This window comes from Nestor notabilis, unplaced genomic scaffold (genome assembly GCF_000696875.1).
Source record: "Nestor notabilis isolate BGI_N333 unplaced genomic scaffold, ASM69687v1 scaffold3413, whole genome shotgun sequence".
Classification (NCBI taxonomy): domain Eukaryota; kingdom Metazoa; phylum Chordata; class Aves; order Psittaciformes; family Psittacidae; genus Nestor; species Nestor notabilis.
The window spans coordinates 18,449-35,262 of NW_009923166.1; the positions used below are offsets into that span (position 1 = coordinate 18,449).

General features: G+C 40.1%; 1 protein-coding gene across 1 annotated transcript in view; it reads left to right on the forward strand.

The window, feature by feature from the left end:
* FAM185A (family with sequence similarity 185, member A) overlaps positions 1-16,231 on the forward strand; it is a 31,474-nt gene extending 15,243 nt beyond the window's left edge. The window contains exons 6-8 of the mRNA XM_010011990.1: positions 4,864-4,959; positions 7,286-7,420; positions 15,988-16,231. Of these exons, the coding sequence (XP_010010292.1) occupies positions 4,864-4,959; positions 7,286-7,420; positions 15,988-16,103 (347 nt within the window). The 3' untranslated portion in view covers positions 16,104-16,231. The remainder of the gene's footprint in view (positions 1-4,863; positions 4,960-7,285; positions 7,421-15,987) is intronic.
* Positions 16,232-16,814: the final 583 nt, after the last annotated feature.

The window sequence follows — 16,814 nt, forward strand, 5'->3', positions numbered from 1 at the left end:
GAGACTGTACAGCACTCTGAAAAACTGTTCCATACTTGACTGTCCTCAGGTTGAAAAGATTATTCCTTCCATCCAGACTGAAAATAGACTTGTGATCTACCATGCACCACTCTGAGGAGTCTGGCTCTGTCTTCTCGATCACCTCCTTGCAGATACCAGGGGGCTGCTGTCAGGTCCTGAAGCAGTCTGTTCTCCAGGCTGAGCAAGCCCATCCCCATCAGGAGAGGCTGAGGGGTGGGGTGTTCCACAACCTACTATATTGGTGCTTCGCTGCTGGATTCGCTCCAGTTTATTGATGTCTAACCCTCTTTTGGGAGCCCCAACACTGGATGCTGTATTCTTGGTGTAGTGTCATAAGTGCTGAGTAGAGGGGCATAATCCCTCTCCTTGATAACTGGCTTCAGTTAATACTGCCAAGGATACTGCTGGATTTCTTCTCTGCCAGGGCACACTGTTGGCTCATGTTCAGTCCTGCTAGAGTTTGCTTATTTCTCAATGTTATTGGTATGGTCTAATTATGTATTCTTTACTTTGCTGCCAAGCCAAATTTTCCCCTACCAGCTCCAAACCCCTTGGCTTTTCCTGACTGGATTAACCCAGTTATTCATTGTAGAAATGAATCTGCTGTGGTCAGAAATCATCAAGCTTACAGTGATTGTTTCAAAGGGGAAGAAACAATCTTAACCGGTTTATAGGCAGCAGGGACTTATTCTGGCAAGGAAACAGTAGAGATGTATAGCTGATTGGTTTGCAGAGATGATTAATATGGAATGATAGTCTGCAGATAGATGTGGACAGTGTGGATAGATACTCAAGGAAGATCCCTTTTGATGTGTAGTGGGTCAGAGGCTTATCAAGGGGAAGATGTACTTGGCATATTGTATTATGATGCAGGATTGAGGCATATAGTGGGTGGGTTTGTTTTTTTTTTTCAGAACAGAGTAAGTTACCCAAAAGAGACTATGGCCTTTAAAACTGATAGATACAACTCTAAAATCAAGGTAGAAATTGGCACATTTAAAGGTAAAAGTATCATCTAGACAATTTAGTTAGCAAAGGAATTGTTTTCATGAGAGATTCCTTTGCTTTCTGTGTTACATCATTTGTTTTGCCACGTCTGAATGGTGAGTATGGTAAGAACTGCTAATGATATTTTAGCAGTATGTGAAATTAGTCTGTTTAACATATACACTTCACTTTCTCATTTTTCATGTGATAGTTTTAGAAGATTGAACTAATATAAGAAAATTGACCACTTCTTATCAACAAATTATACTAGACAGCTAGTTAAGAAGGAATTAAATCTTCCTTGCACTTCAGAGTCATTGGAATCTTACAGTTTTTCCTATCTTTACCAATCATAATATTTTGTGTTTTCCTGTTGAAAACCAGTTTTGTCACTGATTTTAACATGAGGAAGGTCACTTATTATGTGCTATTAGGAAAAGTAAATATGGTTTTGCTTAGATTCGAGGAAAGATTATTTGTTTAATCCTTCAGAACTTCATAAAATGAAAAAGAGATACTAAACGTTGCAAATGATGTTTAGTTTTGTCACCCTTGTAGACTTTTCCGTGATCTTTAATTGCATAGTCTTTCACAGGTGATGTGACTTAGCTTTTATTTTTCAAGCTGTATTTATTTTTCATAAAGCTTAACAAAAGCTTGTCAAGGACATCTTGCTTCAATACTTCTTTTTTTTTTATTCCTGTGCTAGTAAATGCTTAAATAGCCAAAGTTGCTCAAGAGTGACCATCTGTTCCATTCCCAGTAGAATGGTTAATTTCCCTTTGAGCTGTCAGTCCTCAGCAAAGTCTGAATTCAAACCATGCACTTTTTTCCTTGGTTTTGCCTTCAGTTACTCACATTGATCTCAGCCAACACTGGGTATATATCTAAAAATAAATTGCCCTAGGTGTGTTCTGTCAGAACTCTAAAATATGTATTGTCTCCATTATTATTTCAGTCACGTATTCTGTCCTACCAGGCTGTGTTACTTAACAAAGGGTAATTTTTCTTGTAGAAGTATTTATTTAAATTTGGCCTTTTTTCTTACATAACCTCTTCTTTGCTGGTTTTAATCCATTTCTCTCTTCTTTATTTTTTTTTTTTTTAATTCCCCTTCTCATTTGTTTCGAGTTAGACACAAAACAAGCAGCATCTTTCATAGATTTGGATAAGAAAGTTGGGGCTGTTCAGCCTGGAAAAGAGAAGCTGCATGGAGACCTTGGAGCAGCCTTCCAGTGTCTGAAGGGGGCCTATAAGGATGCTGGGGACGGACTCTTCATTAGGGACTGTAGTGGTAGGATAAGGGGTGATGGGTTCAAACTTAAACAGGGGAAGTTTTGATTACATATAAGGAAGAAGTTCTTCACAGTGAGGGTGGTGAGGCACTGGAATGGGTTGCCCAAGGAAGTTGTGAATGCTCCATCCCTGGCTGTGTTCAAGGCCAGGTTGGATGGAGTCTTGGATGACATGGTTTAGTGCGAGATGTCCCTGCTCATGGCAGGGAGTTGGAACTAGATGATCTTAAGGTCCTTTCCAACCCAAACCATTCTATGATTCTATGAACTTCTCTTTTGGCATTCTTAACATTTGTATTTAATATCATATCCATAAATTTCCCACCGTAACTCATATCCAGTTGTTTCTGTAAAATATATTTCATGTTATCTCCATAGATCAAAGTTAACCAGGTATTGTAATGTCAGCTTTAGTGTTTGGTTGATGCTGCCAAGGTTCTCGCAGTTCTTGAAGCTTTGCTGTTGTTTCTTCTGCCATATGAAACTTACTATTCAGTGGTGCACTCTGGGAGTCAAGATCTGGCAAATCCTCTTCTCAAAAGATTGTTCACCAATGGAAAAGTGTTTTGCTTTTCCTAAGAGTACTTTGTTCTTTGCTTTTGTTGGGTTTTTTTAGGTTGTGGTATGTTTGGTTTTGTATATAAATCAAAAATCTAGAGAACACTTTTTTTTCAGTCTTGCAGTGGGGCTGCTAGATTTGCAAAAGGCATCTTTCCACTGTGAAGAATCTCACAAGAGCTGCTTTTCCATTTGAAGAGTGGGAAGGAGAAGGATTCACTGGACAAATATTAGTCCCCGCAAAGCACCATCAGCTGGTGGCAGTGTACTGACTGTTAGCAGTTGTTCTCCCTGAGAGGGTCACTGTCCTATCACTGGAGACTCTTTCTTCCTAGTGCAAATAAAGGAATTAGTTGCATGCTTTGCTCAAAGTTGAAGAGTCAGAGCCTGGATCTTTGTTGTTGCCAAAAAAATCTCTGTCAAGTTTATGCAGAGACTTGGTGATTGGCTGTTGTTAAACTTGATTGGGAATATCTGCAAAAGTAGCTTTTATATGAACATGTCAAGCTGTCACTACTAAAAATACTCAAAAAAGTTGATTCATATCAAATGTTGCTGTTTTAATGACTTTACCTTCAAACTTGCTATGAACAGCCTTTCTAAAAATGATCAATAGAAAGTTTTTTGTCAGGCAAGAAAAACCTTTTTTCCAGTTCATTAATTTTCAGTTAACGGAGAGTTAATGTTTGGGGTTTTCTTCTTCAGATTTGTAACATTTGCTTCAACATAAAATCTGTTGAGATGGCAGAAACATCCAGTTCTAGCTGTCACTGTGTTAGGCAAAGACAGTCTCAGCTGACTAAATATGGATTGGCTACTTCTTAATTACTTTTTAATCACTTTCCCTTCCAAAGAAATCGGTTTTAGCTGTGGGATAATAATCCTTTTTGTGTTTTTACTCTTGTCTGTAATACTCTGATCTTCAACATCTATGCTTGAGATCTGGAATCAGAAAAGCACCAGATGAGTTTGTTTAGAGTTGAAACTGGGTGGCAAGGGTAAGGTGTAATGCTAGATATCTTTGTTATGATTCAGCAAGTTAATTCTTTCATGAATGTTTTCACTTTTTAAAATGGGAAGTGTCATTCAGGTTTGTCTTCATTATTTTAGTTCTGAAAGTTCGACTGTTTCTTTTTCTGTGCCCATCCAGAAACTAAGAAAAAACAGTTTCTATCAGTATTTCAAGATTTCTTGCCAATACTTTCATTTCTAGCATTGTATCCAAAAAGATGTTTCAGTGACTGCCTTTTGCTCAGGTACATATTTAATTTTTTTATGCCTCTCTAGTGTTGCTTCATCAATTCTTTGCAATTTAAAACTGGAACACATTGCAAGTCATTAAAGATACTTCTCATATGTACAATTAAAGCTTTTAAAGGCTTTTTATTTGTAAGAAATGTTTCTTCAGGAAGTTCTGTTGTTACAAATTTCAGCTAATAAGGTATAGAACAAAATATACTTGTGTCTATTCCTATGTATATTGAAGTGCAATGGTTATTTCAAACATTCATTTAGAATTCATATGTATAGTGAATGAGACTTTACAAAGCCTGACACACAGTTCTTCTGTGTAACGAGATGTTACAGTGCACAACTGCTTGTTGTTTCCATGGGTAAAGTTCTCCCTGTGCAGAGCCTGAGCAAATGAACTCCTTCAGAATCTGAAATGGTTCAAAGTTTGCACTTGATCTTTGCACAAAGATAAATTCATCCTTGTAGAAAGAGGGGAGTGTTACTGTGGCCTTGTAGATGCTACAAGTCCAGTAGAAGCTGCAGGGCTATGGCCCTGGGATGTGTCTGTGCCTGAATTCTGGACTGGGGAGATCAGTTTTGTTCAGAAACCTGTTGTTCTAAGAGAAATCTGACATTCAGTAAATACAAGCTACTTCTCAAGCTCAGAAGAACTGTCAAATCAAAGTACAAAGAAAGATTGTAGCAAATCTTTATTTTTAAAGAGTATTAGAAAAGTTCTTCATGATTTTGATTTTTTTATTTTCCTTAGATTCATCAGATGGGAGTCTAAAAGCTTCTACACATCATGGGACGATAGATGTTTATGTCAGTCAATTAAGAAAAGTGGATCTGAAATCCCAGAAAGGTTAGGAAACTAAGATATTTTTTTGTTGCAGCTTATGGTGTAAAATATTTATCTGTCTGAAATAAAGCATACTTTGTTGGTTATTTGTATTCTTTTTTACCTCGTTATTAGAAAGTGTGTATACTGATAACACAGCAAACTCTGAAAGGGGCAATGATACTTACTGTGGATTACAGATTTGTGTTCTTCAGCACTTTTCTTCCTGGCAGTGTACCCAGCAGAATCCTGCAGAGCTGACTTTGCCTTGAGCAGAGTTTACTCCATGATGCTGATACATATGTGTGCAGAGTGACAACTGACACACATTTACACTTCTTTTTCCTGCCTTTGCTGGTTAGAATGTTCTGTTATTGAAATTAGAAGGCAAAGACAAGAGAGCCTTACCTTAGCAGTCTTCCTTTTTTTCTCCTGATTATTCACTAGAATTTCACTTCTTAAGTAAAAGCTCACTCCTAAAGTCAGAGTCATAGTTTTACCATTCATAAGATATGACTCTGTAAATGACAAAGCCCTGAATGCATCTTCTTAATCCTAGTTTTGAAATAAAAAGCCCCCACACTACAGCGTTTTTATACTTTAACATCAAGTCAGGCACTGCAGGTGTTTTAATTGAACATAGTATTTGGTACCCTTCCCTTGTCCATGAGACAATGCCTGTGCCCTGTTGAAGCCTAGCAGTTACTCAGAATGGGAATAATGAAGGAAATGCATTGAAATAACTTGTGTGTTTTTTTTCTGTACCAGCTGTTCGGGTTTCTTTAGTGCAAAGAAATTTATTGTTATATTATTTCTTAGTTACCTTTTGACTCAGTTATAAGTTAATATCTCTTTGAGTTAGTAGGAAAGACAAACGTATTTCATAAAAGCTAATTAATGTTATTTTCAAAACATGCCTGACATCTGGCAGCACGGTTTAGTAAAGACAAAGTTGACGAAGTTCTGTTTTCATTTACTCTCTAAATTCAGAGTAGCTGCTGACAGCTGCAGTGTAGAAAATGTCCCATTCGTGATAAATTAACTGCATGTGTGTTGGATTTTATGAGTCACATCACTGAGCAACTCTCCAAGGAGGACCCAAAGATGAAGACCTTTCTTATCCTAAGGCTTTTGTGGCTCCAGCAAAATTTAGGCCCAACTATACTGACAGTTACTAGTTCATCACGACTGTCACAGGCAACTGATTCTGCTGAATTTAAATTGCACAGCTAAGATTGCTTTCTGACCACTACTTAGTTGTTATAACATCAAGTTTTTTACCATATTCTGCTTCAGTTTTTAGGAAAAAGTGTTTCATGTTTTTCTGAAGAAAATGTAGGAATTGGACAAAAACTAAGTAGCATGTATGCTGAATTCTGGTAGGTTTTTGTTTTAATGTGTAGAGCACAGCTCCCAGACATTGTGACTTGAGTAATTCCAAATATGACCAGCGTGGGGAGACAGGGGGCCCAGCATCTGCCTTTAGTTAGATCTCAGCGTTGTTAGTGTGGAAGTGACCTCTGGAGATCACCCAGTCCAACCCCCCTGCCAGGGCAGGGTCACCCAGAGCAGGTTACACAGGAACGTGTCCAGGTGGGTTTTGAATGTCTCCAGACAGGGAGATTCCACAACCCCCCTGGACAGCCTGTTCCAGGTGCACAGAAGCACATGTTTAGGGAAAGCAGAAGTCAGAATTTTTGGGTTTAACCTCAAAGGTAGAATTACTCATATCACCAAAGCTTCAGTTTTGTCAGTAGTTCACATTTTTGTGATATGTAGTCTAAACTGGTTAGTCACTTTTGAGACTGCATCTGTTCAAGGATGTGAACAGCTGGCCCTGGGCAGTAAAGCGAAGACAATTGCAACATTAAGAGTGTGTAAGCAGCACCTCATCGTTCCAGGGGAGCAATTCCTTCTTAATGTGCCATGGATTAATCATCAAATCTGATCCCCTGTCCTTGCTCAGAAGTGTAAATAGGCAACTAGAAGATGAAACTGAAGTCATAATGCTTGTGAGATGTGTTAGATTTGCTTCCCTTGATCATTCCTGTAATAAGATCCTCTACTAAGAGCTGTTGCTAGCCGTATACGTCAATGTTAATTTTCATGTCTGCCAAGGAAATATGGTGACACCACTTTCTCCATGTGACATGCAGTATTCTGGTTATGATAAATGATAGTATCTTCATTTATCCTTTCAGGGACAAAAAAAGAGGTTACAGTGTCTGAAGGCTCTTACAAAAAAAAAACAAACCAAGACCCGAAACCAAACGATTCAAGTTAGCTGAATAATTGTCTGTTTTGTGCTTTGATCTCAATGTTAAACTAACTAGCTTTTCATTTATACCAGGTTCAATTACAGTCAAGGTACCTGCCTCTCTCAAAGCCTATTTACAACTGTCTGGAAGAAAAGTGGATGTGAGCTCAGAGATTCAGTTAAAAGAGACACAGAGTGCCTCCAAAGATGATCACGTAACTATAAGTGGTAAGGCTTACTAATCTTGGCTTCCAATAGATGTCTGTCTGGCCTTAGTCAAAGGCAGCTATGTTTCCTTAAGAGTTTATTGCTCTTGGCTGCTTCTTATTTCATCTGTTTCAGGTTCAAATGTTTCCTTGTGCCGTTGTACTCCCCATGTTACTAGATGACTTTTTCATTTTGTTTAGTAAATGACTTGTGAATGCTAACAACTGCTTCTCTAATACAAGCCTTGGAGCCAAATTCATCCTCAGCATTATTCTAGTGAACTTAAAGGAGGTAATCCAGGGCTGAATTTGACCCATTGCTTTGTTGGCTTAGACTGTCACATGTAATAAATTGCCAGGGATAAAAAACATAATGAAAAGCTTTCTGTCTGTTGGGTGGGAGGGGGAAGTAAAGGGGGTACACAGCATATTTATAAATGTATGAATGTTAAACAGTGCAGAAATGATGGGTGGGAGATAGCTAGGGGAAGAGCAGAAGAAGCTGGAGTTTAGAGGAACAGGGTAAATGGAAAGGTGCCTGTGATTACTGGAAGCATTCGTCTAATGAATTTAAACTTGAACTCAGGAATCCCAAGTCTTGCTGTTTCCTGCTTTAGAAAACAGTTGTACAATTCATTGTCAGGGTGTGTATTTCTCTCCGGACGTGTCTATCTAGAAGTTGAAGCTGTTGCTGTTACCAATTACTCAGTTTACTCAAGAGGAAACATTAATGTGATGTGTCTGAAGGCTGCAGCTTTGTTTCTGAATGTGTTATGTCGTTATGACCTGATGTGAGAGCAGATTGGGTGAGGCTTTGAGTTTTTCTTTGGTTTTAAACCTGAGAAAATATGCTCAAACTTCTTTTCCTCTTCCATATAAGATGATAATCTCAAAGTCAGGAACTGTTAGAAGTGTATGTACATAATTTCAGTATGGAGCTTGCTTATACAAAATAATATTCTTGAATTGTATGGGCATATACATATATATCCTGCCTTGAACAGTAACTAGCATGTAAATTTATTGGTGGTTATTAAATACAATAGCTTTAAAAACCTGGTTAGAAGTTCTCAGGCTAGAAACCTGTGAAGGACCCCAGATTCTAGCAAGAGTCTATGGAATGAGTTGCCTCAGCAGTAAAACAACACTTCTCCCAGTGAATGAGGACCGCTGGCTAAGTCAATCATCTTGTTATCCTGGGAATGTTAAAGATAAGAGTGGTGTTTCAAATATCCACAGCTGAATGGGTCCTCTGGTTTCACAGTGTTTATGTAGGACAGTCATCACTGAAACATGCAGTTTTTCAACCCACCATTCTGTATGGAAATGATCTTGGCAGTTGAGGCCAAAAGCAGCTCTGATAAGTTAACCCTCAAATTAAACATATCCCAAAGGCATGGAAATCAGCGAGGATTATGCAGAGGGAACACTGTTAGGCCAGTGATTATCAGTTGTTGATAATCATTGCACAAGAAATTTATCAAACAGTGAATCCAAATTGACTGTAATGCAGGTGAATGAAAAAGAGACCCTGGAATGGATTTTCTGCAGGATACAGCTAAACTAGTGCTGACCTGAAGTAGCGTATCTTCATCTGTCTCTGTACCTGGCATTTAGCAGTCAGTGTTTTCTCACATAATGTAACCAGTGATTTATAGCAGTGCTCTTCTCCCTTTTCTTCACTGGTCAGGTAGAAGCAACAAACATGAAGAGTGGCTGTTTTAACATGTGCTTTGCTCTTTTTCTTACCGTTTTGAAAACAGTGCTGCCTCTTTGCCAAGCCAGTAACATTCCTTGGGCATGGTAAGGGAGATGCTTCCTGCATCTCCTCCTCTTTACCTTATCCTGTGGGGATAGCGTATTCTTTCTACTGGCCAAGCACTTGTTCCCTTATTCTCAATAATCTCTTCTTCTTAAAGTTGATATTTGAGAATTCTCTTGTACAAGTAGATTCTGAAATAATTAAAAATAATTTAACACTGCTTCTATATCATGAAAACATTATCCACTCTTGAAGTTTTAGGTAGAGTCTGTAGCTGTCCTGCTGCTGCAACTGAAGAAATACAAAATGGAGAGAGAAGAGGGGTTATGCAAGTGTTAAAAAACTCAATCACAAGAGCCATGGCAGTTTAGATTTTTATGCTTCTGAGCTCAAAGGTTAGTTTAAAAATAGATGATTTTTCAGAAACTGGCCAGTTCTCCTGTGGATAACACAGGAACCAGCTGCTTTCAGGAAGCTTAACTTGCCACTGGGAATATTCTGAGAGGTGTTAGAGAGGAGACTGCAGTGGGGAGACAGAGTTCTGTGATGGGTAAACGAGCCCCTCGTCTGTGACCTGCTCTAGGAAAGCCTTCCCTACTGCTCTTACAGCAGTTACCATGTGCAGCATCACCTTGCTTCATGGCTCCCATTTCCACATAGAGTTTGGAAGCTGGTAAACTACAGTCCCACAAGCAGCCACATACAGGGTTTCGCAAGGTAGCCAAGGACTAGAGTGGGATTTAGTCAAAGCACGAAGGTGAAAGCCTGGAGTGAATGCTCTAGAGGCAGTTATGAGAGTGTGAAAAGGTGTTTTGCTCTTTTAGAAAAGGAAGGAACTTTCCTGCAGAACTGGGACATTTGCTGGTACATGGAGGGAGCTGGAGAGCAGTGCCAGGGAGTTTACTCTTCTGAGTAATTTGCAAGGACAAGGCATCTGTTTCCATTGACATCAGCACACACTCTTAGAAGTGGCATGTATGGTATAATGAAATCTGTTATAAAACCAGATTCTTCATGCTAACCACTGGTCCAGTTTCCATCTGTGAAAGTGCTTGTTCAGTTGTCTAGTTTGAGTGCTTGAGTAACTCCTTTAATTTCTGGTGGCAATCATGTCAAGGCACTCTTCCTTACCCTGGTGAAGAGGGAAGCCCTTGCTGCTCAATGTCTGTACCTTTCCCATGTCTCCAGCTCTGCCTGTATTCTGAAGTCAGCTGATTTAAGAAGACTGTAGGGATCATCAACTATAACTGTACTACATATGGTCAGAGGGAGGGTAGCAGTCTAAAAAGTGTCAAATATTTAAGCAGAAAAGGAGCTTGGGAGACTGTTGTGTTAAAGGGGTTACAAACATGTTGAAGGACAAGGTTAATTTTCAGATAATCTTGATTCATACGGTTTTTAGGCCATTCTTCCAAAAAGTCATTTGTCCTGGTTAAGTTCAAAGTATGAAGATAGGAATAATTACCTGTGTGGTTCCAAGAGAAGGAATATTTCAATACAAACATCATTAAACAGGAAACAATAGTGTTACACAGCTGAAAAAAATAAACAGTGTGTGGACATGACTGTTCTGTAAAACTGAAAATAACCCCTTGGCTTTACATGGCATTAGTAATACTTAGCTGGAGTGTGTCCAGGTTTGAGTACTGTACTTCAAAAAAGGATGTGGACGACTGTGGAGACTCCAGAGGAGAGCACATGAGCAGAGGCCTAAAAACATGATTAATGAGAGAAGACTAAAAAAAACAATAATACTGGTTTTGTCTAAAGAAGAGAAGAATAAGGGAAGAGAAGATGTGTTTTTTCCAGTATGTAAGAAATTACTGCAGAGATGAAAGAAGTAAATTGTTCTCTGCCCACTGGTGATAGAAACAGAAATTATGACTTGACCTTATGGTAAGGAAAACTTAGCTAACTAGTAAGATAAACTTTCTGAGGGTAGGCATGTACCTGATTGGGCCACTCCAAATACTGTAGACAGTGAAGAAGAGGCTAGGTGAGCATGTTGGGTTAGATACAGTGCATCCTTGCTAAGGTTGCTTTCAGACCTGTTTTCTCTTGCCTGAAGTTGATGTGACCATCTACTCCCACCCACTCTGCAGTAACTCAAAGGCGTGGGGGTGGGTGCATTTGGGGACTGAAGGAATGCAGACAATGGGCATGCTTCTGCCCACTTCCACTGCCAGCTTGTGTGCTGACAACTAAGCTCGCTGGAAAACATCTTGCAGTCATTCGGAGACTTTCTTTAGGTCCTTGAGCTGATGGTTCCAAATCTAATTGTCTGGAATATAACCCCTTTCTTCAAACCTTGTAAATCTTCCATCTTTGGTGCCATGGACTCATCTGATTCCAGATCTTTTCCCATGCCTGGCCCCAGGTCTACTGCCAAGCTCATTTCCAGCAGCAACCTTTGACCTGGTGCCATCCATCTGCTCGATGCCGAGTGAGCTTTTATCTTTGGCAGTCACTTGCTCCCTTTGGTTTTTGGCACTTATGTGAGTTTCCTTGGTGAAAGTGCTACAGAGTCACAGGTGCTCCTCAGAGGCTGTGGATGTTTGTGTAAGTTATCCTGAATCCCTGTTCTTACTTACTCAAGTTGGCAAACCAACCTCTTTGTATTTTTCTGTCCTCTTACAAAGAATGTACTCTTTGGGAGTTAGTCTTCTCCCAGGTCAAGGTGTACATGCTCCCTATGTCATCCACTGTGACAACAGTTGCACCACTTAACAGGATCTTTAGCTTTTGATATTATCCCACCCCATCTACAGCACTAGAGCTTCAGTGAGCCACACGTGAACAGTGTTCCTCTTGGAGCCATGCCTTGTGGTCGCCATGCATGCAGGTAGTAAGGTGCTTTTTTGCATGTTAACTTATGCCTTCCCTCAGATGTCTGTCCTGGGTATGGATGGTAATCCTCTGTGTAAGTACTAGATCCCCTTGAGAAGATGGACATTGATACCACTGTCCTATCTCTGACTTTCTCGGCTTCTCTTAATAACATCAAGTCTTTTCACCCTGTCTGGTTCTCCAGGTGGATTGTGAGAAGGAGCACCTTTCTCCTTACAACAATCATTCACTCAATCATGCACTGAAACAGGAAGACTTTTAAGTCTGCCTGATGTTAGATTTGGATTCCCCTCTGGAACAAAGGAGATTTAGACAGATGCTTCCTACCTTCAGGAATAGCTTGTATCTCCCTTCACTCACGCAATGGCTCATAGAGAAGTACTGGGAGAGTGGCCTATGAAGTACTGTGGACTTAGCCTTCAGGATCCACTTCAAAGCCAGTGTGCGTGGAGGGAGCTGACTGCACAACTCCTGTGTACCACGCACAAAGCTTCACGGGTGTGTTTAAGTGCTTTTGTGATGAGAAATTCTCTGTTGTTTACTTTCAGGTACTGTCTCTGTATTTACCTGCATGGAGTGCCAGGGTTAAATATAGGGCTGAAGGGACAGCGAGTAACGTGAGGCAAGCAGCTTGCCTTAAAAAGGGAAATCACTGAAAGAGCTTGTATTGTCAGTCTGCTGAAACCTCAGTCTTTTCTGAACTGTAACAGCTGTCCAAGTGCAGCCCTTCTCTCCCACTGTGCAGCTGACTCGCATTCAGTTACGGTTCTGATCCCACGAGTAATGCTATCTGCTGTCATGTCCCTCCCTGTTTTCTCAAGGCACTTCAGAACTTTCCTTCTTTCCTAGAAGCAATTTTTATTGACTCTTTGCCACTAGAGTTGAGTGGGAAGAGCTTTGTTTTACAGTGTCCCAGCTAAACATTGTCCCTCTGTGAAGCCTTGATCCTTAAGCAGTATCTTGAAAAAACAAACAAAGACCCAGGTTCTATCTGGAAAAGATTACATTCCTTCAAGTCAAATAGAAAGTTCATCCAACTTTTACTAAACACATGAGATGAGATGCTATCCTACAGATTTTTATTGGTTTCAGCTTGCATTTAACTCAAGCTGTTCACAGCCTTTTTGAGATATACCACAGTCCTAACACCACCAGTGAACAACATGTGAAATATGCTGCTCTGTGTGTTTCAGGAGGTGAAAATAAAACTCTCCCTAAGTTCTCTAGCCTCCAGGAAGGGAAGTGAATAAACAGTACTTGCCTGTGTGAAGTTCTCTAAAGGTGTTCCCTGCCTTTGGACACCTGCACATAGGGGAAGGGGGCACACACACCCCCAAAACCACGAGATGAAACAAATGGAAAAGGGGGCCATGCAGCAGAATGGTGCATCTGTCTTGTCCTGAGCTCACATCTGTTGCACTGACCAGTTGGGTTTGAAATTAAAACCTTTATTAATTTTGATATTAATTAAGATCGAATTAATCTGAATCCAGCAGGCTGTTGGCTTTGGGATTTAACCATGCTAGCAAAGTGATCCTCAAAATCCATTTATGCTCCTACAGTATTCAAGAGTACAGGCAGTGACCAAACTGTCATCAAAAGGTCTCCAACCTTTTTGCTTGATTAGTGCTTCATACTCAAAGTTACTTATATATCTTAAGCTTGATTTGATCCACTACTGGGGATAGGTAAAACCTAAAATAGTTTGAAGATCTTAATCCCTGGGGAGTGGAACTTGACGCTCACTTTCCTGCAGGCAGTTTGATATTTTCTGCATTCCCTTCACAGGCAAATCTCCAAGAAGAAACATAAGGAACAAAACATTTTCCTAAGGTCACAAAGCAAACGCAAAATGAGAAACAGAGCTCAGACAACAACTGATCTTTGCAACAGCTCGTGTTAATTTGTGCCTGTGTTACTTCAGAACACTTTAACTTTTTAGGCAGGCTGTGAGCAGTGTGTGAAGGTGTTCATATACAGAGCTGACTGTGCTTCAGGGCTTGTTCCTTGTATGGAAGTACAAGCCACAGTGACAAAGACATGAGAGAGAGGAACTGGGACCAAGCACTCCAATGTGCACTCTCTGGAAATACACTGGTTGAGTCCTCTCCTTAGGAAGAAGAGCTGCGTTTTCAGTGCCCCACAACTCTAATAAGGGATCAGCTGAAACTTTCCTTTATGCTTCTTTGTTGGTTTAGGGTTTTTTTGACACTTGGAGGCTATTTCCTGTTTAAAATTCAAACTGTGCTCTAGTGCTTTAAGGGCTACCCTCTACTGAAAAGACAGATGTTGTTGTCATTTCTGTTCTGTGTTCTCTGATACAGTATTATTGCAAATTGATGATTTGGGGAAGCTTTCTGAGGAACTGAAGCTTCAGATTTTAACACATTTCATGCACCATGCATTTGTCCAACTTAGTCATTATTATCATAGATTGAAGTTGTAATTAGATGGAGAGTGGAACTGTGGATTTGGTAGGAATGATACTGAGACTGTGACTGAGGCTGCTGCTGCCCAGAGCAATTGGGAGTGCAGAAGCTGTACTAGGACATCCCCATGTAGATCCTTGAAGGCATGTTGTAGTCTGATAAGAACAGACACTGAAATGCCTCTTCGTTCACTGGGAGAACTCGGTCAGTGTCGGAAGCTGAAAATCCCACACTTCTAAGCAGCACCTCAGCCTGCTGGTGAATTGATGTGGGTTTGGACCATAACCTTAAATTAATCCCACTTAGAAGTACCAAAATGCTGAAACGCTATTGAAGGTTCTGGCACAGAGGCCGGAGTTGTGGAAACCAACGCAGTGATGTCAGTTGGAGTTTTGCCACTGTTTTGACGTGGCCAAAATTTAACTTCAGCTGTGTTACAGGTCAGAGCAGAGCATGTTTGCAAAGTTGCTTCAGAATCTGCTTTCCTGCCATCCCTTGTGCTATTCCAGGCTGAAATTAGTTCTAAACTTAGAATTCACTCAGTCACACGAACACTAAAGTAATAATAAAAGATATTTTGTAAAGATAAACCAAAGCGAAGGTTGATCTTGTGATAAAGGCACCGACTTGGGACTTAAAAGATCCCAGTTTAATTCCCAGTTTGGTCATAAATCTTTTGGATAAATTTGGAAGGTCACTTATTCTTTCTTGACCTCAGTTTCTTAATTGTAAAATGAGGGTAAGTTGAACTTCCTCCTTTGTCTGTCACATTGTGAGCTTTTTCAGAGCATGACCATGCACACTAAGTGTATGAGAAACATGTAAGAAGACAGACATCTTGAGGTGAAAGCAGCAATAGTAACAACATGTCTGGTCGTGTGGAAGACCACGTCCTTGCCCCCGTCTCTCTTCTGTGTTTACTTAGTGAGATTAATGTCTAACATGAAGAGTCCTCCTCTGAGGAGGAAAGAGCAGCAGAGACAGCGTGTGGTGAACTGACCACAACCCCCATTCTCTATCCCCCTGTGCTGCTGGTGGGGAGGAGATAGAGAATTCAGGGGTAAAGTTGAGCCTGGGAGGAGGGAAGGGGTGAGGGGAAGGTGTTTTCAAGACTTGATTTTATTTCTCATTATCCAACTCTGATTTGATTGGTGACAAATTGATTTCCACAAGTCACATCTGTTTTGCCCATGACTGTAGCTGGTGAGTGATCTGTCTATGCCCTTATCTCGACGCATGAGCTTTTTGTTCCAGCTGAGGAGGACAGTGATAGAGCAGCTTCGGTGGGCATCTGGCCTCCAGCCCATAGTAAAAACTACGCAACTATATGCTAATGTCCACAGCTTTATTACAATAACTATATTATGATGAATGATATTAATGCAAACCAACTGTATCAAGAATGAAATGTCAGCAGCCCCTGTTAAAAATACATAAATTTTACTAAATAAAAGTCATGTGAGTATTTCCAGGGAGCTTGGAAGAATGGCAATGTGAAGATGATATGTTTACTGTGTGTCGAATTAAACTGAACAGAACTTTCTTTTCCAGGTCACATGAATCAACGGGGCGAAACAGACAGATGGATTAAGGCTGACACACAAAATGGCAAAGTGTGTCTTAAAAGCCAAAGTTGGATCCAGTCTGTCAAGCTGAAGAGTTCTTAAAGGGGAAATCGGCCAAAGATAATAAATCAGGACATTGTAAAGGAACATTTCTGTAAAATTATGAACCTTTTTTGATGTATACTCTTAATATAAGAGAGAAACAATATTAAAAATGAGGGCGTTTTAACACAAGATTTGCCTGTGACTGTGGCTGATGCTTAACAGGTCACTTTTAGTGCCTTTTAGGAACAACAAGATCTTACATATTCAGGATTTGTATAACTTGACCCACTTACCACGTCAGTTTAAAAACTGATAACTTTCAAACAAAAGTTGGGAGTAAGGTAAGAGCCCACATGACTGTTCTCCTCATGTAAAAGCTGCCAAAAAGTGGAAGTATTGCCTTAATAAACAAGACCTGTGATCTGTTTCTTTGCTATGTTTCCTGTCAGCCTTGCATGATGGGACTGTCAGCTCTGAGAGGCAGAGGAAGGATGTGAGGGAAGGAGGCATGCCATGTGCAAGGGCATGTGTGATTTTTGTGGAGGATTTTGTGTTACCATAATGCAAACACTCAGTAAAGTAAATGGAGCTTTTAAAAAGCCTTTCCAGACATGTATATGGCACCTTGTAAAAGAAGTACTGAAGTTTGTGGTTCAAAACTGAGGAATTTCCTGCCAACTGAGTGTAGCAAAGAAAAGTTCAGTGTTGGCTCAGGTTTTAAGTTGTGGAGATGTGAATATGTACTTTAGATCATAAGGGTACGTTACG